Raw genomic sequence first — 19,477 nt, 5'->3', positions numbered from 1 at the left:
TAGTGGGAGACGCCATTGCACAAGTCCCAAGTTTCTCCCCCTAGTTTTGTCTCCTGCATTTTTCATGGCTTGATTATACTTTTAATCAAGTGCTAGATTTTCTTGGGCCCGGGGATGCTGCTGTCCTTTTCAAAGTAATGGTGGCTGCCATCCTTTGGGGGCTTGTGACATCGTTCCAGAGCCTCCCTAAGTGCTTTTAATGGTTAGTAAATAAGTAATCGGGGAGAGGAATGGTGGAGTGCAACCGTTTTCCTCCTCTGGTGGAAGATAACAACCCCATCTCTGCCCACACCCACAAAAAACACCCACCCACGCTGGAAGATTTCAATTATTCATCCAAGACGGAGGAGCCCGCAGGCATTCTTATGCAGCTCTGCTCTTTCTCGGGGTGGGGGTGGGGAGCCCCATGAGGTGAAAGGCAAAAACTAGAATCTTCCATCTTCGGACTTACCTAAGAGATGTGCATCAACTGCAGAGTTGTCACACATCCCCCAAAACCAATCTCTCTCGTACAGCCTTTGGCACAGCCACTCGGTCAGGGCCAGCCCTACCGTTAGGCAAGGTGAAGTGGCAGATGCAAAGGTACGTGGAGCAGACAGAAGTGGGTATGCAGGGATATCCGGGTTGTGGGCAGCATATTAAAAGACAGATTTCTTACCAACCCAGAACGGGAGTTATGTGGCCCCTGCAATAGTGCCAGTTCTGCAGAGTGGAGCGGTTGAGACGGCATGCTTGCGGTAAGGTGATCTCACAGGTGAACTGTTCCCAAATCTTATGCCCAACTACAGTGGTACCTTGGTTCTCGAACATAATCCGTTCCGGGAGTCTGTTTCGCTCCTGAAAACCAAGGGGCGGCTTCCGATTGGCTGCAGGAGCTTCCTGCGCTCAATCGGAAGCCACGGAAGCCGCACCGGGCGTTCGGCTTCTGAAAAACGTTCGCAAACCGGAGCACTCACTTCCGGGTTTGCGGCGTTTGGGAGCCGATTTGTTCGGGAGCCAAGTCGTTCAAGTAACAAGGTACCACTGTATCTGTTTTTGAGTGGAACACCCACCACCGAAGTCGTTTTTTCCCCTGGAAAACAAATGCTAGAGTTTGGGTAGGTAGCCGTGTTGGTCTGAAATAAATAAATAAATAAATAAATAAATAAATAAATAGTCCAGTAGCACCTTAAAGGAAAAGGTAAAGGGACCCCTGACCATTAGGTCCAGTCGCGGACGACTCTGGGGTTGCGGCGCTCATCTTGCGTAATTGGCCAAGGGAGCCGGTGTACAGCTTCCAGGTCATGTGGCTAGCATGACAAAGCCGCTTCTGGCAAACCAGAGCAGTGCACAGAAACACCGTTTACCTTCCTGCCGGAGTGGTACCTATTTATCTACTTGCACTTTGACGTGCTTTCGAACTGCTAGGTTGGCAGGAGCAGGGACTGAGCAACGGGAGCTCACTCCCTCGCGGGGATTCGAGCCGCCGACCTTCTGATCGGCAAACCCTAGGCTCTGTGGTTTAACCCACACCTTAGAGACCAACTAAGTTTGTTCTGCGTATAAGCTTTCGTGTGCTTGCACACGACTTCAGATACACTGAAACAGAAGCCACCAGAGCCTTATATATACTGGGAGGGTGGGGTTTTTCTTAGAAGGGTAGTAGGAGATGGGTGATTGTTGTATCTGAAGAAGTGTGCATGCCTTCCTGCAATACCCAACAATGTTGTCAGCATTAACCTTTCTTTCTCCCCAGCTACTCTTGGTGCCCTGGAATTCAGCCTTTTGTACGACCAGGAGAACAGTTCTTTGCAATGCACCCTCATCAAGGCAAAGGTAAATGTCCCCCCTTTGGGTCCTTGAAGAGTAAATCAGCTGGTGAACTGGAAGATTACCAGGCTCTATTATTCTCCTTCTGCACCAACCTTTCCAGGTGTTCTACGGGGTGTGTGCGAATCTCGAAGAGTAGCCTTGTTTCAGTTGACTGCTTGTTTTGGAAAGCGCAGATTTGATAGATTTGCCTTCCAGTGCAAACCGAATTGAACTTCTACTCTATCCCTAGCAGCATCAGAGGGCAGTGAGATAAGAGCTTCCCCTCTGCCCCTGCCCTCCAGCTCACAGAAGAAGCACTTTAAAGCAGCCCCACACCATTAAGACTGGAGCAAAAAGCCCCGCCCACCTGTCAATCACATTAAGTCATGTGATTAATAAGAGGTTCTCTGCACTGGTCCAGTAAAACGCTTCAGCTGCGCTGTACAGACCAGGAACAGTTCTCTTTGCAGAGCATTAAGCACAGCGGCTGGATTCTTGTTGTGGTAAAATCCTTGTAGCTTTGCAGTGACGACTCACGGAAGCCCAACTTTTGAAGACAGTTTTATTGCAGAAAAATAACAGAAACACCTCCAGAGCTTTCAGACATGACTGCTCCACACCCCACTAGCAAACAAAACAAACACTCTATATATACTGAGCATCTTAACAACTTAACAACTTAAATCACATGACCTTGCTAATTTGCCAGCGTCTTAGGTTTAAAGTCCTAACAATTAATAGGTGGGTGCCCCACCACAGCGTCAAATTTGGCCCATTAGTAGGCAGATCCTGATAAAGATCTGGCCCACAGAGCCAAAAGGATTCCCCACCCCACCTTGTTCCATCCTTGTTTGGTCATGGCACGAGTTAAGGCAATTTGGCCTCTGGCGGAGTTATTGAGCCTGCTCTGGTTTTATTTCTGCCCAGGGCTTGAAGCCGATGGACTCCAATGGGTTGGCAGACCCTTATGTGAAGCTGCACCTTTTGCCAGGGGCCAGTAAGGTAAGGTCATTTTGTCCCTTCCTCCTCCTCCTTTGATAAGAGGCAACAAGCTGGGAGGTGTGCAGGGGAGGGCAAACAAGATGGTCAAGGGTCTGGAAACCAAAGCCTTTGAAGCAGAGGTTGGATGGCCATCTGCCAGAGATTCTTTAGCTGTGATTCCTGCATTGCAGGAGGTGGGACTAAATGACTCGTGGGGATCACTTCCAGCTTTATGATTGTATGCAGTGCCGGATTTACATATAAGCTAAACAAGCTAGAGCTTAGGGCCCCACTCTCTTGCCCCCCCCAAAAAAAAATTTAAAGGAAAAAAAGACCCCTGGATGTACATTTCCAAAATATAAGATAAAAAACAAATAAAGTAAAACCTACATACACTTAGAGCTTAATCATTATTTCACTATTAATATTGTTGTTGTTGTTTAGTTGTTTAGTCTTGTCTGACTCTTCGTGACCCCATGGACCATAACACGCCAGGCACTCCTGTCTTCCACTGCCTCCCACAGTTTGGTCAAACTCATGTTGGTAGCTTCGAGAACACTGTCCAACCATCTCGTCCTCTGTCGTCCCCTTCTCCTAGTGCCCTCAATCTTTCCCAACATCAGGGTCTTTTCCAGGGAGTCTTCTCTTCTCATGAGGTGGCCAAAGTATTGGAGCCTCAGCTTCAGGACCTGTCCTTCCAGTGAGCACTCAGGGCTGATTTCCTTCAGAATGGATAGGTTTGATCTTCTTGCAGTCCACGGGACTCTCAAGAGTCTCCTCCAGCACCATAACTCAAAAGCATCAATTCTTCGGCGATCAGCCTTCTTGATGGTCCAGCTCTCACTTCCGCACATCACTACTGGGAAAACCATAGCTTTAACTTTACAGACCTTGTCGGCAAGGTGATGTCTCTGCTTTTTGAGATGCTGTCTAGGTTTGTCATTGCTTTTCTCCCAAGAAGCAGGCGTCTTTTAATTTCGTGACTGCTGTCACCATCTGCAGTGATCAAGGAGCCCAAGAAAGTAAAATCCCTCACTGCCTCCATTTCTTCCCCTTCTATTTGCCAGGAGGTGATGGGACCAGTGGCCATGATCTTGTTTTTTTAAATATACTCAATATTAATATTAATATACTTATATTTATATCACTATTAATATACTTCTTAATTGTATTTCAAACCACTGAGCCTAGGGCTTGCTAATCAGAAGGTCGGCGGTTCGAATCCCTGTGACGGGGTGAGCTCCCGTTGCTTGGTCCCAGCTCCTGCCAACCTAGCAGTTCGAAAGCACATCAAAGTGCAAGTAGATCAATAGGAACCGCTACAGCGGGAAGGTAAACGGCGTTTCCATGTGCTGCTCTGGTTTGCCAGAAGCAGTTTAGTCATGCTGGCCACATGACCTGGAAGCTATATGCCGGCTCCCTCGGTCAATAATGCGAGATGAGCGCGCAACCCCAGAGTCGTCCGCGACTGGACCTATTGGTCAGGGGTCCCTTTACCTTTACCTATTAATATACTTCTTAATTGTATTTCAGTTCAACAATTACTTTGATAAAATACATATTTTGTTATGTGCAAATGGCTTTAGGTCCATAAATTACCATGTAGGATAGATTCAACACAAAAAAACAGTGATGGTTTTCATATAGTTAGGACCGGATTTCGGTTTGATGAGGCCCTAATAAGCTGTATGAAAACCGTGGTGTGACATTTTGAGGAATTAAGGGGAAATGCACGAACTCCTATCTCAGCGGAAATGTAGAGAAGGTAATCTCCAAGCCAAAGCAGCAGTAGACATGAACCAGTCTCCTCCTCCTTCCTTCCCAAAATCAAAACACAGCACATGCAACCGCTGTGTAATTACAACACTTATGAACTTAGTCAAGTCAGCCAAACAGCAGCACACAGTGTCACAGTGTCACACCACAGCAATAAAAGATATCTCGAGGGTAGTACTAAAGCCGGCTTTTAAAAGCCTGAGCAAATAACACACTTTTAACCGGGCCCATGACCCTGATCAGCAGAGGTGTCAGCTGACCCTGACCAGGGAGGGCTTTCCACACCCCCACGCCCAAGGCACCACCAGTGGAAATGGCCTGCCTGACCTCCGGAACTGGAAGGTGGACTTGGAGAAAGGCCTCGTGGGATGAGCTTATTTGCCAGCCAGGTTACTCTGTTCCCCTTGGAAAGTGGAAATCTATGCCACCACGTTTTCAGCTTTTACGTTTCAAGAGCTGCTGCTGGTGGTGGTGGAAATAAAGGGTTTCGAGACAGACACGAGGGAAGCTTCTTTTCTCCTTCTCTCGTAAGGCTAGAACTCGAGCCTGAATCTTAGAACATCCAGGACAGATCAAAGAAAGGACCTTTCCACTCATCGCATAGTTAAACCGTGGAAATGGCTCCTCCAGGAAATAGTGATAACCAACCGAGATGACCCATAGAGTTGGAAGAGACCACAAGGGCCATCCAGTCCAACCCCCTGCCAAGCAGGAAACACCATCAAAGCATTCCTGACAGATGGCTGCCAAGTCTCCGCTTAAAGACCTGCAAAGAAGGAGACTCCACCACACTCCTTGGCAGCAAATTCCACTGTCGAACAGCTCTTACTGTCAGGATGTTCTTCCTAATGTTCAGGGCCGGCCCTACGGCCAGGCTGGGTGGCGCAGGGCACCACGGCGCCAGCCCACCAGGTGGGCGCCGCGAGCTGCGCCCGCCCACTGGCCGGCCGGTCTGCCGCGCAGCTGCGCCCACGGCAACCGCGCTGTGCCTGCCCGCCCGCCACGCAGCAGCGCCTGTGGCAGCCGCACTGCGCCCGCCCACCGACCACGCTAGGAAACGGGGCGGGGGGCGCTGGAGGGATCCGGCGCACCACGGCGCCAGGGGCGCTTAAGACGGCCCTGCTAATGTTTCACCCTGAGATCATCTCCTTTGTGTGCCTCCTCCTCAAGAGGTTTGGTGGGTGGCAACATGAGAACGGGGCCTTCTTTTCAGTGGCTCCCTGTCTGTGGAATGCTCTCCGCAGGGAAGTTCACCTGGCGCCTTCATTATACACCTTTAGGCACCAGGCAAAAATGTTCCTTTTTAACCAGGCCTTTGGTTGATCCGATTTACATCCTTTCAAAATTGGGGTGTTTTTTTGGGGTGTGTGTGTGCTATTGGGTTGTTGTTCTTATTTTTATTAGGTATCTTGTGGTTTTATATCTTGATTTTATTCTGTGAACTGCCCTGAGACCCCCGAGTATAGGGCAGTGTATAAATTCAATAAACAACAACAACAACAACAACAACAACAACAACAACAACAACAACAACAACAACATGGAAGCCATTAAAATGCAATTGGACCAATTCACAGAGGAGAAAGCCCTCGGTGGTTACTAGTCATGATGGAAGCTGTTCTCTGCCTCCACAGCTGGAGACAGGGATGCTTCTGAATCCCAGTTTCTGGAAAACGCGGGAGGGGAGAGGGCTCTGGTGTTCAGGTCCTGCTTTCGGGTTTCCTATAATAGGCACATGTTCGGCCATCCTGTGAAAACAGGCTGCTGGACTAGATGAGACCCCATAGGCCTGATCCAGCAGGATCTACTTATGTCATCTGTGTTAATTAACCCAGAATACCCACCCACCCACTCTTGTTAATGGTTAAATTAAACGTAGTTCCTCTTTTCCCCTTCAACACCCTTCCCCACCCCCAATTTTGGAGGGCTGAAGTTTTCTGTGCATGTTCCACAGCCTTTGTCGAAGCTCATAGCTGCACTCTGGGGGGAAAACAGGTTAATGAGAATGGCAGGTCTAGAAAGAGGCATTGTTACCGCGAGGTGAAGCCTCTGCCCGAAAATCTAATTACTACTGGGGGTTTAAAAAGATTGGTTTGCTGCAAAGGTTTTTATGCAGGTCTAATTGGTACCTTAGAAATAGGAAGCGCCTGCCGATGAGTGACTCAACTCCTCTAATAGATTTTCTTCCTCTTTGCTGTATCAAAGAGCAGCTCTGCCAAGCTGTGCTCTGTGGGACAAGGGGAATTCTATGCAACAAAGTTCTAGGGAGGACAGGATTGCCCCAGTCTGAACCAAGGAGGCGTTTCTTTTCGCCAAACAAATTTAAACTTTTTGTCCACCCTTGGGAAATGTCAGTGAGTTTTCTGAAATGCTCAGACACAGAGCTTTAAATGGTGGACTGAGCAGGGGAAAGTTAAATGTGGATAAGACCTCAGCTGGATCCATTGATCGAGGTTGTTTTGTAAGTTTCCTTCTGGTGTCTTACTCAGACCGCCTTGATAAATCCTGCAGAATAAAGGCACCTACTAAAATATAGTGCATCGGTATGCGAAAACAAACCCAAACCACTCCAATGTGGCTTGATACAGTCTATCAGGCACGGCGGCCCATTCAAAGGTGTTCAGATCAGGGAGGTTTGTTGGGTTGTTGGTAAGGACTCGTGTATGTTTTAATAGCTCTGCTTGTTTCCTAGTCAAACAAGCTGAGAACCAAGACTTTGAGGAACACCCGGAACCCTGCATGGAATGAGACTCTGGTGTACCATGGCATCACGGACGAGGACATGCAGAGGAAGACATTGAGGCAAGTCAAAGGGTTAAGAGTCAAGCTTTGAATCAAACATGATGGGATCGTTCCTGCTTAACACCCACAAAGTTACCTCTGGCGACCTGATGCAAAGCGTCTTCAAAGGTCCTTCTGAGATGAAGGTTGTGGACAACCCTCGGGAGGTTGTGGACATTCCATCCTTGGAGGTTTTTAAGCAGAGGTTGGATGACCATCTGTCATGGATCCTTTGGTTGAGATTCCTGTATTGCAGAGGGTTGGCCTAGATGACTCTTTGGGGTCTTTTCTGACTCTACAGTTCTATGATTCTATGACCCTGGAGAGCTGCTACCAGTCATAGCTGTTAATAATAATAATAATAATAATAATAATAATAATAATAATAATAGAAGAAGAAGAGTTTGGATTTGATATCCCGCTTTATCACTACCCAAAGGAGTCTCAAAGCGGCTAACAATCTCCTTTCCCTTCCCCCCCCCAACAACAAACACTCTGTGAGGTGAGTGGGGCTGAGAGACTTCAGAGAAGTGTGACTAGCCCAAGGTCACCCAGCAGCTGCATGTGGAGGAGCGGAGACGCGAACCCGGTTCCCCAGATTACGTGTCTACCGCTCTTAACCACTACACCACACTAGGAATTTATTATTTCTACGCTGGCACATCTGGCTGGGTTTCCCCAGCCAATCTGAGCGGTTTCTAACAAAAGATTGAAAATGCATTAAAACATCAGTCATTAAAAACTTCCCTAAAAAGGGCTGCCTTCAGATGTCTTCTAAACGTTAAATAGTTGTTAATTTCTTTGACATCTGACGGGAGGGCGTTCCACAGGGCGGGTTCCACCACAGAGAAGGCCCTCTGCCTGGTTCCTCACTTCTCGCAGGGAGGTTACCGCCAGAAGGCTCTCGGAGCTGGACCTCAGTGGCTGGACGATAGGGGTGGAGACGCTCCTTCAGGTATACAGGGCCGAGGCCGTTTAGGGCTTTAAAGGTCATCACCGACACTTTGAATTGTGCTTGGAATCGTACTGGGAGCCAATGTAGGTCTTTCAAGACTGGTGTTATGTGGTCTCGGCAGCCGCTCCCAGTCACCAGTCTAGCTGCCGCATTCTGGATTAATTGAAGTTTCCGAGTCACCTTCAGAGGTAGCCCCACGTAGAGCGCATTGCAGTAGTCCAAGCTGGGGATAACTGAAGCGTGCATGTTTGTTCCTTTCAGGATCTCCGTGTGTGACGAGGACAAATTTGGCCACAACGAGTTCATAGGTGAGACGAGGGTGGCCCTGAAGAAAGTGAAGGCCAACCAGAGGAAGAATTTCAACATCTGTCTGGAAAGAGTCATCCCGGTACATTTCACCGTTGTCTTTATGCTCTTGTCCCATTCATTGTGATGGTTTGTGCGTCTTTTCTTATGTGAACATGTGTGCATCTGCTCTGTAGCACAGAAGGGATGGGAAGCTGAGTTGGGAAGAGTAGGAGACTTTTGGAAGGATGACTTTGTCCAACTAATAATCAACACGGCGGGTTAAGGAGAAGGAAGCAAATGCTACCCACGGTTTCAACACTGGGCACCTCTGGTTAAAGGCAGATAAGAGCATAAGCAGAGCCTGCTGGGGCCAGGCCAATGGCCCATCTAGTTTAGCATCCTGTTCTCACAGTGGCCAATGAGATGCCTCACTGAGAAGCCCACAAGCAGGATCCGTGCACAGGAACCCTCTCCCTACCTGTGGTTTCCAGCAACTCAGGACTGCAATACCTCAAGGACCACCTCTTTCCATATGAACTGACCCAGTCCCTGAGATCATCTTCTGAGGCCCTCCTTCATGCGCCTCCTCCTCAAGAGGTCCAGAGGGTGGCCACATGACAACGGGGCCTTCTCTGCAGTGGCTCCCCATCTGTGGAATGCTCTCTGCAGGGAGGTTCGCCTGGTGCCTTCATTATACACTTTTAGGTGCCAGGCAAAAACGTTCCTTTTTAACCATTTCTTTATGTCTCCACTTTCTCTATGCCGTGTGTAATTTTATAAGCTTCTATGCTGTCACCTATTAACTTGCCTTTTCTCAGAAGTAAAAAGTCCCAAGCGCTACAGCCTTGATGTACCCCCTGGGTCAAGTACAAGGTGATGTGATCCTTGCATGGTGTGGAAAAACCCTTGCATGAGAAAACTTCTCTCTTATAATGTAGAATTGGGGGGCCATCTGTTGAAGCAGAAGATTTAGGGCAGACAAAAGGAAGGAGTCTTCACACAGCACATAGTTCAACTGTGGAACTCACTCTCACAGGATGTGCCAGTGGCTGCCAACTTCGCCGGCCTTAAAAGCGGTTTAGGCAAGTTCATGGATGAGAATGCTGCTAGGCACGATCATGGCGTACTGTGTCTAGTCTGAATACGAGCTGGAGCGAGGCCTCTTGTCCTTGGGTCCTGCTCCCGGGCTTCCCATTGGGGCATCTGGTTGGCTATTGTGGGAACAGAATCCTAGACCAGTTGGACCATGGGCCTGATCCAGCTGCAGGGAGGCCTTCTGACGCTATGTTTTACGGATGCGGTCTTCAGCACATTTACGTAGTGGCTCTGTGCATTGAAAAATGTGGGTTTTCCTAGTGAGCAAACGCATGCGCTGTGAAAGTTGTACCATCAATTGGCTAAGGCAGGAATCTCCCGTTACACAAACCTGGGGGGGGGGGAAGCCTCACTGAACTCTGTGGGACATACCTCTGGGAAGATAATGTTTGGGGCAACAGTCTGTGTATTTAATAAAATGCTTACTGCTTTATAAAAGTAAAGGTAAAGGGACCCCTGATCATTAGGTCCAGTCGTGACCAACTCTGGGGTTGCGGTGCTCATCTCGCGTTAATGGCCGAGGGAGCCGGCGTATAGCTTCCAGGTCATGTGGCCAGCATGACAAAGCCACTTCTGGCGAACCAGAGCAGCACACGGAAACGCCGTTTACCTTCCCGCTGTAGCGGTACCTATTTATCTACTTGCACTTTGATGTGCTTTCGAACTGCTAGGTTGGCAGGAGCTGGGACCGAGCAACGGGAGCTCACCCCGCCATGGGGATTTGAACCGCCGACCTTCTGATCAGCAAGCCCTAGGCTCTGTGGTTTAACCCACAGCGCCACCTGCGTCCCTGGTAAAAGTGAAGGTGCTTTCATTCAAACACAGGTTGCGGGGGGTAGTGAGAAAGTCAGAGATACATTTGAGGAGAAAAAGTGGTTCAGGACCCCCTTAATTCAGGTTCCCCTGGACTCTCAAGCTACCTTCTGGACAATATTAAAGGAAACCTTTTTTCCCTTCCCCCCCATCTTTCACTCGACGCTAACCCCAAGATGAAGCGTGGAGGTACAACTGGATCTTCAAGAGGAATGGCATTGTATGAAGATGAGGTAAGACATTATCTAGACTGAGGAGAGGTTTCTCCTCATTTTCCATGGCCACAACTCAGCCGCTGAGGAGAAACACTAAATTATTTTCTGAGCAGATGCCCTCTGAGACTAATGCATATTTTTTAGTTCCAGTGCCTTGATCAGACTGTTAGTGCAGGACAGGGGAAGGCAGTGGTGGTGCAGTGGTTAGATCAGGACATGGGAGACCTGGAATGATCATGTGAGCCTCAGTGGACAGAGTGGCAGTTTACCAGTTACCAGATTCTAATTTTGTTGTACCCCCAAGATTAATTTATATAATTAATATCATTGATCGTCATTACTATTTATTGTTGCTATTTTATTATTATTATTTTTTAATGTAATTATGTATTTTTTCATTTATTTTCATTTATTGTGGGAGCCTTTTTTGTGGAACCTTGTTCAGCTGCACCATATGGTCCATGGTAAACCTGTCAATGGAAAATTTCTGTGGTGCCCCCCTGCCCCTTGCTGCTCTAAGCACATGCTTAAAGGTAAAGGGACCCCTGACCATTAGGTCCAGTCGTGACCAACCCTGGGGTTGTGGCACTCATCTCACTTTATACGGTGTATAGCTTCCAGGTCATGTGGCCAGCATGACTAAACTGCTTCTGGTGAACCAGAGCAGCGCATGGAAACGCCGTTTACCTTCCCACCGGAGTGGTACCTATTTATCTACTTGCACTTTGACGTGCTTTCGAACTGCTAGGTTGGCAGGAGCAGGGACCAAGCAACGGGAGCTCACCCCGTCACGGGGATTCGAACTGCCGACCTGCTGCTGATCGACAAGCCCTAGGCTCTGTGGTTTAACCCACAGTGCCACCTGCTTATGTAATGGTTAATTCAACCCTCCTGGGCCTGCATTGCCAGAGGTTGCATGCCAGAATCAGTTTCTGATAGGTAAAGGCATACCCTGTTTCTACAAAACAGCTTTCCATTCGTTTTCCATTCAGTGCCGCTAACTCTTTAGTCAGCTTTTCCATGAGAGCCACAGAGTCCAAACCTTTAATCTCCAAGCAGACAACTGCAAATTATCCAAACCTTTCAGATTTGGAGCAATCGGCAGACGAGCTTCAACAGGTAGAAGGTTGACCCGTTATTTGTGGAGAAGGTCCTTCTGTTCATCCTTAAGGCCAGTTGTGGAGTGCATTGAACAGACTCTTTTGTGATCAAGCTTCCTTCCTAAAAGACGGCAGTCCAAAATGCTTTAACGGTGCCTGTCCAGTTCTAAACTGGTCTTTGGAAGATGCAACATTTGGAAATCAATGGGGTGGGGGGGAATGAATTAGTTAGTTTAATCTTTCCAGTTAGTAATCCCCGACTGCAGCGCTGTTAGTCTGTTTCCTATTTCCGCGCTTTTCTGAGGATTGTGGGATGGCTTTGCAAAAAGTGGGTGAAGCTTAGGGGGAGAGATCTAGGACTCTTTTAATCTGGAGAAGAAAGCCTGGGTCAGTAGGACAGAAACGAACTAGCTGGGTGCCAGGAGGATGGCTGGGCCATCTTGCTGAGCAAATTCCACTCCCCCAGAACATTTTCGTGCACAAGGTGCCCTCGTGTGGTCACACTTAACATTTCACTGCATTTTCTGAGTTAACGCTTTGAAAACCCAAGGGTCGGTTTTGTGCTTCTCAAGCCATCAGTGGCGGATCTTGGGGCCTCAAATTTCAGCAGCGGCCTGTGTGATACCAAAAGTTAGCATCCCTACTGGCACCCCCCCTCCCCTGAGGCTCCACGCCCAGTGCAACCGAGTGGGAAAAGACGGAGCGCAGACCCTTTTCCCCGGCACCGGAATTAAGGAAGAGGAGAAAGGAGAGGAGATTCGCTGTCCCGCGACTCTTATGTTGGTCCATGTCGCGAAAAGTGGCAGTGCCGGATTCTGGTTCGGAATAAGCAGACATGTTTCCAGCACCTCGTTACACTGTAAATAAAGTGCACCAATAAAGACTGTTAAAAGACAAGCATGTGGAAGGTCGTTACTCAGGAGTAGTCTTAACAACCTCTGACAGGTACTCTCATTTTGGCTTAAGAAAATCACCATTTTATAGTTCAAATTGGGAAAAATAAATACAGTAAATGGACAGTAAAAGGTTCACAAAATGTTTAGGGGTATGCGTCCCCCCCAGAAAAAAAACCCACTGGCCTTGGGAGATTGTGGATTCTCCTTCCTTGGAAGTTTTTCAGCAGAGGTTGGATTGTCATGGTAATTCTACTCCATATTGATCCAGAGCAGATTCCAATGTATAGTTAGCAGAGTAAAAACTTAAACAGGTTGCAGGGTTCCCCAAAAATAGACCAGAGGCAATTAATATTTTATCCAGCAGAGCTTTATTGCTACTGAAGGCAAATGAGCAAAAGGGTCACAAATCCAATACATTCAGGATTGGCATTGTCCGATAGGAAATCCAGTTGCAGCAGACAACTTAAAAGTTACAATAACTTATAATAAGTCTAAACCTTAACACTATATACAGAACACCACACCAGAAGGAAAAGAGGTAGAAAGAGATAACGAAACCCAGGCTCCATCTGGCCTATTTTTGAAGCCGGCATGACAGAAAGAGATAACAGAACCAATTTAAACCAGTTGTAAGAAATAACCCAGACATCATGAAGCTTCTGCTTGTTTCTTTCACACAGAGAAGCTTCCAGAAGCTTCTTGAATTAATCAGAATAGGAAAGATCTCTATACATCAGATCAATACTTTCTGCACTAAGAAAAGCAGACTGACATATGCAAGTCTCCCGTCAGCGATGCTTTGGCGGCATAGCTGCCAAGTCTCCCGTTTTCCCCGGGAAATCCCCGTTTTTCCAGCTGTCCCCAGCCGAAAAAATGGATTTTTTTGTTTTTTCCCAGTTTATTCTGGCGCAGCGGCCATTTTGGAACTGGGCGGAGCATGCTCAGAAGCGACTTTTGATGCTGCTCTGCCCTGTTCCAAAATGGCTGCAGCGCGACTTCTGGTGCGGCGGCCATTTTGGATCTGGGCACAGCAGCATCAAAAGTCACTTCTGAGCATGCTCCGCCCGGTTCCAAAATGGCCGTCGTGCTACTTCCGGTATGCTACTTTCGGTCCGGTCCCTTATTTTTCAGAGAGGAACTTGGCAGGTATGTTTGGCGGTGATTCCTGCATTGCAGGGGGTTTGGACAATGACCCTACAACTCTACGATTCTAAGATTCTATGACTCTATACCAAAATGCAGACTCTCTCTTTCTCCCCCACAGATGGGCCAAGCGGGCGACGTGGAGGAACGGGGCAAAATCCTGGTGTCCCTCATGTACAGCACCCCGAAAGGAGGCCTCGTGGTCGGCATTGTGCGTTGTGTCCACTTAGCGGCCATGGATGCCAATGGGTACTCGGACCCCTTTGTGAAAATGTACGTCCTGGGCACAAACTCCTGGGCTTTGCCGGCTGCCGGCTTTGTCGACGACTTAAGTCGCTTGCAATTCTGAGAGTGCTCGGGAAAAGTGTGCCTCTTTCTCTGAGAGCATCAGTGCTTTGCCATGTCAGAGGACCTTCCTTATTCCTACTAAATCCCTCTGCTTTACCAAATTGTTCGGCGCAGCCGGCACCAGCATGAGGTGACACAACTCTTGGGAAACGTTGCGATCCGACCAACCTCATGTTTCCAGGACGGAAGTGGCAGGCAAGGGTGTGGCTCCCCTACGAAGAAAGACTTCTGTGTTTGGGACTTTTTAGCATAGGAAAAGCTGAATTTCTCCAAGCAGAATGCATAGTAACATTGGGTCCCCCCCCCCAATTTATATGCATTTATATGCACACTTTCCTCTAAATACCCATGTTTGCAAACATTAATTTGTTTTGGCTGGAGGAATGTCTCACAAAATATGGGAAAGTGCCCATTTTGGGGCGTGTTTGCATATTACTTTGGGAACTGTGAATGGGGTTGTTTTAAATGCAGACTGGACCAACTTTCTGCCCCATCCCTGTTGGGAGCAGATGGAACCAGAAGGAGGGTTGAACAGGGGAGCAGTAGCAGAGGGGAAGAAGCAGCATGAGCTCAGTATTGTCTACACTGACTGGCAGCAGCTCTTCAGGGTTTCATGCAGGAGTGTCTCCCAGAGCTACTTGGAGATGCCAGGGGTTGAACCTTCTACATGCCAAGCAGCTGCTCCTTCTATGTTTGTCACCTGTGGAGAGTCACAGGTTCATCACCTCTGGGATAATGTGCTTTTCTGTTTGTCCCCCCCCCCAAAAAAAAATTAGCTTGACAGTTCAGCAAACCACCTCCCTGCTCGCTCTTTCCATGATTATGCATCACCGTTACATTCCAAAAACATGGTTGGAAGAGAGACCTTTGTTTCCTTCCGCATGGACTGATGCTCACTCTTTTTAGCTTTTCCGTTGTCTTTCATCATCCCCCAAGTTCTGGAGAAACGCTCACATCTTCTTCTTTCCAGATGCTTAAAGCCGGACATGGGGAAGAAAGCGAAGCAGAAGACGCAGATTAAAAAGAAGACATTGAACCCGGAGTTTAATGAGGTGGGGCAAGGCTAAGATTCCTGTGTTGCCGGGGGGTTGGACTAGATGATCCTCGTTGTCCCATCCAACTCCATGACGCTATGATTCTAAGGCCTCTTCTCACATTCCCTGTGGTGCATTCATGGATCTCTGAGATTTTCAGAGCCTGCTTGCCACACACGCCGCCTTCCCCCAGCCTGATGCTCTCCAGATTATTCATCATTATTATTTATGTACTGTATTAACCTCCCCAGGAGTTGAGTGACAAACAGATGTACCATTTGAAAACAAACAAACAAACAAACAAAGCAAACAGTTTAACACATTCTAAAAACACAGTTAAAAACATCTAAAATCAGTTTCGGAAAAGTTCAAAAATATTCTTCCACCCAGTACTTCTTCAGCCACCAAATGCCTGGGTGAAAACAGGAATGTTGTCAGATTCCTTCTGAAAGCCAATAAAGAGGGAGGCACCGGTGCACCTCACTCGGGAGGGCATTGCACAGCCAGGAGCCACCACTGAAAAGGCCCCGATTGGATTCCAGCTCCCATCAGCCCTGGTCAACATAGCCAGGAAGGAAGGCAGTACTTTAGAGGCAGCCCCAGAAATGGACAGTGATGGAGCAGGGATGTGTTTGTTGTGTTTATGTTGTAGATAGTGAAGGCTGGGCTGGCTTCACCTCAACCCATCCCCTCCTCACTTCGTCTGACTTCCTGGTTATTGACAGAAGCCTGCTTTGAGCGAGGAGGGGGAGGCTAACCGGCCAAGGCCTTGTCCGCCCCTTCCCTAAAGCCCCACCACTTGATTCTTGATGGAGAGTGTTATCTTTTTTTGCAGGAGTTTTTCTACGATATCAAACACAGCGACCTAGCCAAGAAGCAGCTCGACATATCGGTTTGGGACTATGACATTGGAAAATCCAATGATTATATTGGTGAGTGCTATCAGAAGCAACGGGGGACTCTCGGCTTGCTTAATTAGGGTTCTTTAAACCATGGTGATGTGTCTGTGTGTGTGTCTAAATTGAATTTTAGGTTCTTAGGGTATCCAGGAATGGGCTGTTTATTGGGTTTCTTTCTCAAGAGGTGCTTTGCAGTACAATCCTCAGTACAAGGTCTTCCTGGTCCTCTTCCACCCAATGATGCTTTTGGACTACAACTCCCAGCAGCCCCACTCAGCCCTTGCTGGCTGGGGACTGATGGGAGTGGCAGTCCAAAGCCCCTGGGAGGGGGGCCTGGTTAGGGAAGGTGGTGCGGGATCTTTGATAGGCTTACCTTCCAAGTCCCGGACTGCAGAATCCGGGACCGGCAGCCGTGTGACACCGGAAGTTGCGTCGACGTAACTTCCGGTGTCGTTTTACCCTTTTATGGGCACCAAAAAAATGGCCGCCGCCGGCTTCGAAATTCACCACCGACACCGGAAGTCGCGTCTATGCACTTCCGGACATGCGTAGATGTGACTTTTGAAGCCGCCGGCGGCCATTTTTGCTGCCCATAGAAGGGCAAATCAGAAAGGGAAAAAAAAGGCCGCCGGCAGGAGAAAATGACGGAGAAAAACGGGAGACGAAGTGATACAGGGGACCACCGGGGAAAAGTAAGTAAAAACGGGGGTTTCCCGGGGAAAACGGGGTACTTGGCAGCTATGGATAGGGCGGTGGGCATTGCAGGGGGTCATCTCGGCCAGGTTACCCAGGGCAACTGTTGAGCATTGGTTGAATAAGATGCGAACTGTCAGGTTTAAGAAAGAAAAAAATATAACCTGCAAGTGGGGTTTGGGGCCTCCCATGATGCACGCAACGCCTCCCTCTGCAGCTGTGTCAAAGGGGCATCCTCTGCCTTTCTGTCTCTTGCAGGTGGATGCCAGCTGGGCATCACAGCCAAAGGCGAGCGCTTGAAACACTGGTACGAGTGCCTGAAGAACAAGGACAAGAAGATTGAGCGCTGGCACGCCTTACAGAACGAGAACCACGTGGCCAGCGATTAGGAGAAACCGCCCCCCCCCACCCCACCGTACCTGAACCCTCCTCCTCCACCCAACCCCCTGTAGATTCCCAGACGTCTTCCAAGACGGTTGTGTTTCTTTCACTCCTGGGGAAAGGATTCCCCTGTCGTCTCCTGCCTCCTTAATCATCTCCCTTTTCTTCTTGTTTTCCTTCTCCTCCTCCATCGTCTCCTGCCTCCTTCTGAGAGCAGCTGCTTCTCTCTCTCTCTCTCTCTCTCTCTCTCTCTCTCTCTCTCTCTCTCTCTCTCTCTCTCTCTCTCTCCCTTCCCTTTCTTTCTTTGTCTGCCTCCTTCCGGGAAGCAACTTCTCTCCTGCTTCTCCTCTATTCTCCACGCCAAGGATATAGGTTCTCTTTTATGTTTTGTATCGTGATCCATTCCTGCCACCTTCTCCTGCCGTGGGTGCATTGATGTATAGACTTTATCAAGCAATAGCCCAGCACTGGAAATATTTTACGTTTGGCCTTTGCTTATCCTGACAGCTAAATGACACCCATCCACCCACCCGACCTGACCCGACCTCGCCGTGCTTCTCCTCGACCTATTGAAGGTCTTTGTACTCTTAAGTGCCCTTGAACTGACCTCCTTGCCCGCCTTCCTCCAGTCTCCACCTGGGCATGTGGAAGGTTGCGCTCATTCTCCTCCTCTTTGCACACTCAAACTACTCTGTGCATCGCTCATGGGAAAATGCACGGCTACGGTTTTTTGATCCGGCTGCTCCAAGCATGTGGGGCAGCTGAAACGAAACCAGACCAAACCAGCCAGATAGCGCAAGTCTTTCAAAAACCAACGCCTACGCTGTAGAAAGCTTGGGCTTCCGACTCTTAGCATCACTTTGGTCTTGCCTTTTTCCGCGACCTGCCATAGACGTAATTCCGCCAAGATTCATTTCTCAGCATCGCGATGCAGCATCTTGCAAGGTGCCACCTTGGACACTTTTAAGCTGGAAAAGAACCACCTTTGTCCTTTCCAGTTTGGCAACTATGTGGGCTGGATGGCCAATTTAAGAAAAAAAATGCTGTGCTTCTCCTCCCACCCACTGTGTGGTGCTGTTGTACAAAGTCCTGTTCATGTTAATGGGGCCTGTCTAGGACAGCTGTCTGTCTAGGATAGCTGTTTTTTTCACTGCTCTGGTGCCCTCCAGGTGTTGTTAGAGCATACCTGCCAAGTTCCAGCCCGAGAAATAAGGGACTGGACTGGAAGTAGCAGACCGGAAGTAGTGCTGCCGCCATTTTGGAACTGGGCGGAGCATGCTCAGAAGTGACTTTTGATGCTGCTGTGCCCAGTTCCAAAATGGCCGCCGCACCAGAAGTCGCGCTGCAGCCATTTTGGAACTGGGCAGAGCAGCATGAAAAGTCGCTTCTGAGCATGCTCCGCCCAGTTCCAAAGTCGCCACCGTGCCAGAATAAACCGGGAAAAAACAAAAAAATCCGTTTTTTCGGCTGGGAACAGCTGGAAAAACGGGGGTTTCCCGTGGAATACGGGAGACTTGGCAGCTATGTGTTAGAGTCCAACTCCCATGAGCCCCAGAAGCCAGCGTGGCCCGATGGTCAGGGATGATGGGAGCTGGAGTCCAATGAAATCTGGAAGTTCCAGGAGGTGTTTCCCATTGACCATGCCCTACTGTTTTTCGAGCACACCCAGAATCTAAGATTCAGATGTTCAGAGGTAGAGGCAGCTTGGAGGGGTGGTGCATTTGCAATATTTGTGCAGAACATCACATGCCAAGGGCCCTTCTTGTGCACAGCAGAGAGCAAGCTTGACCCAGAAGCTTCGGTGAAATGGGGGCAGCGCCATGTGGCTTATCTGCCACTTGAGAAGTTTCCTTGCTGGTTGAGCTAGTTCTCCCCAAAGCCCTGGACTTGTTGGTAGCGGCACCGTCAAAATGCCCACCTGAAATCTCTCAGGTCACGTTCGCTGTGGCTTGAGGCCCGGCATGCATCTGTATGGATATACAACATTTTCATACTTCTTAGGTATTATACCTGTGTTGAAACTTGAAAACAAAAAACCCCACAGCACAAAAGCATTGGTTGGGTGTTATGTGGGGCCATGCTGTAGCCACGTTCACAATCCATTGAAAATAACTACGATGCCCCTTTAAACAGTCATGGCTTCCCCCAATGAATTCTGGGGGCTGTGGTTTGTGAAGGGTGTCGAGAGTTGTTAGGAGGACCTTATTCCCCTCGCAGAGCTACAATTCCCAGAGTGGCTTGATGCCTCTTCCCAGGAAGCTATGGGAATTGTAGTTGTGGGAGGGGAA

General features: G+C 48.7%; 1 protein-coding gene across 1 annotated transcript in view; it reads left to right on the top strand.

Moving 5' to 3' along the window:
- Positions 1–18,473, top strand: part of RPH3A (rabphilin 3A) — a 107,989-nt gene extending 89,516 nt beyond the window's left edge. Inside the window, exons 12-20 of the mRNA XM_060276326.1 lie at positions 1,736–1,815; positions 2,719–2,793; positions 7,241–7,350; positions 8,546–8,672; positions 10,657–10,713; positions 13,956–14,107; positions 15,153–15,234; positions 16,052–16,148; positions 17,067–18,473. Of these exons, the coding sequence (XP_060132309.1) occupies positions 1,736–1,815; positions 2,719–2,793; positions 7,241–7,350; positions 8,546–8,672; positions 10,657–10,713; positions 13,956–14,107; positions 15,153–15,234; positions 16,052–16,148; positions 17,067–17,197 (911 nt within the window). The 3' untranslated portion in view covers positions 17,198–18,473. The remainder of the gene's footprint in view (positions 1–1,735; positions 1,816–2,718; positions 2,794–7,240; positions 7,351–8,545; positions 8,673–10,656; positions 10,714–13,955; positions 14,108–15,152; positions 15,235–16,051; positions 16,149–17,066) is intronic.
- The last annotated feature ends 1,004 nt before the right edge of the window (positions 18,474–19,477 follow it).

The sequence above is a fragment of the Zootoca vivipara genome, chromosome 6, assembly GCF_963506605.1.
Source record: "Zootoca vivipara chromosome 6, rZooViv1.1, whole genome shotgun sequence".
In the NCBI taxonomy this organism is placed as follows: Eukaryota; Metazoa; Chordata; class Lepidosauria; order Squamata; family Lacertidae; genus Zootoca; species Zootoca vivipara.
Note: the sequence above shows the minus strand (reverse complement) of the source record. Positions and strands in the feature narration are given on the sequence as shown.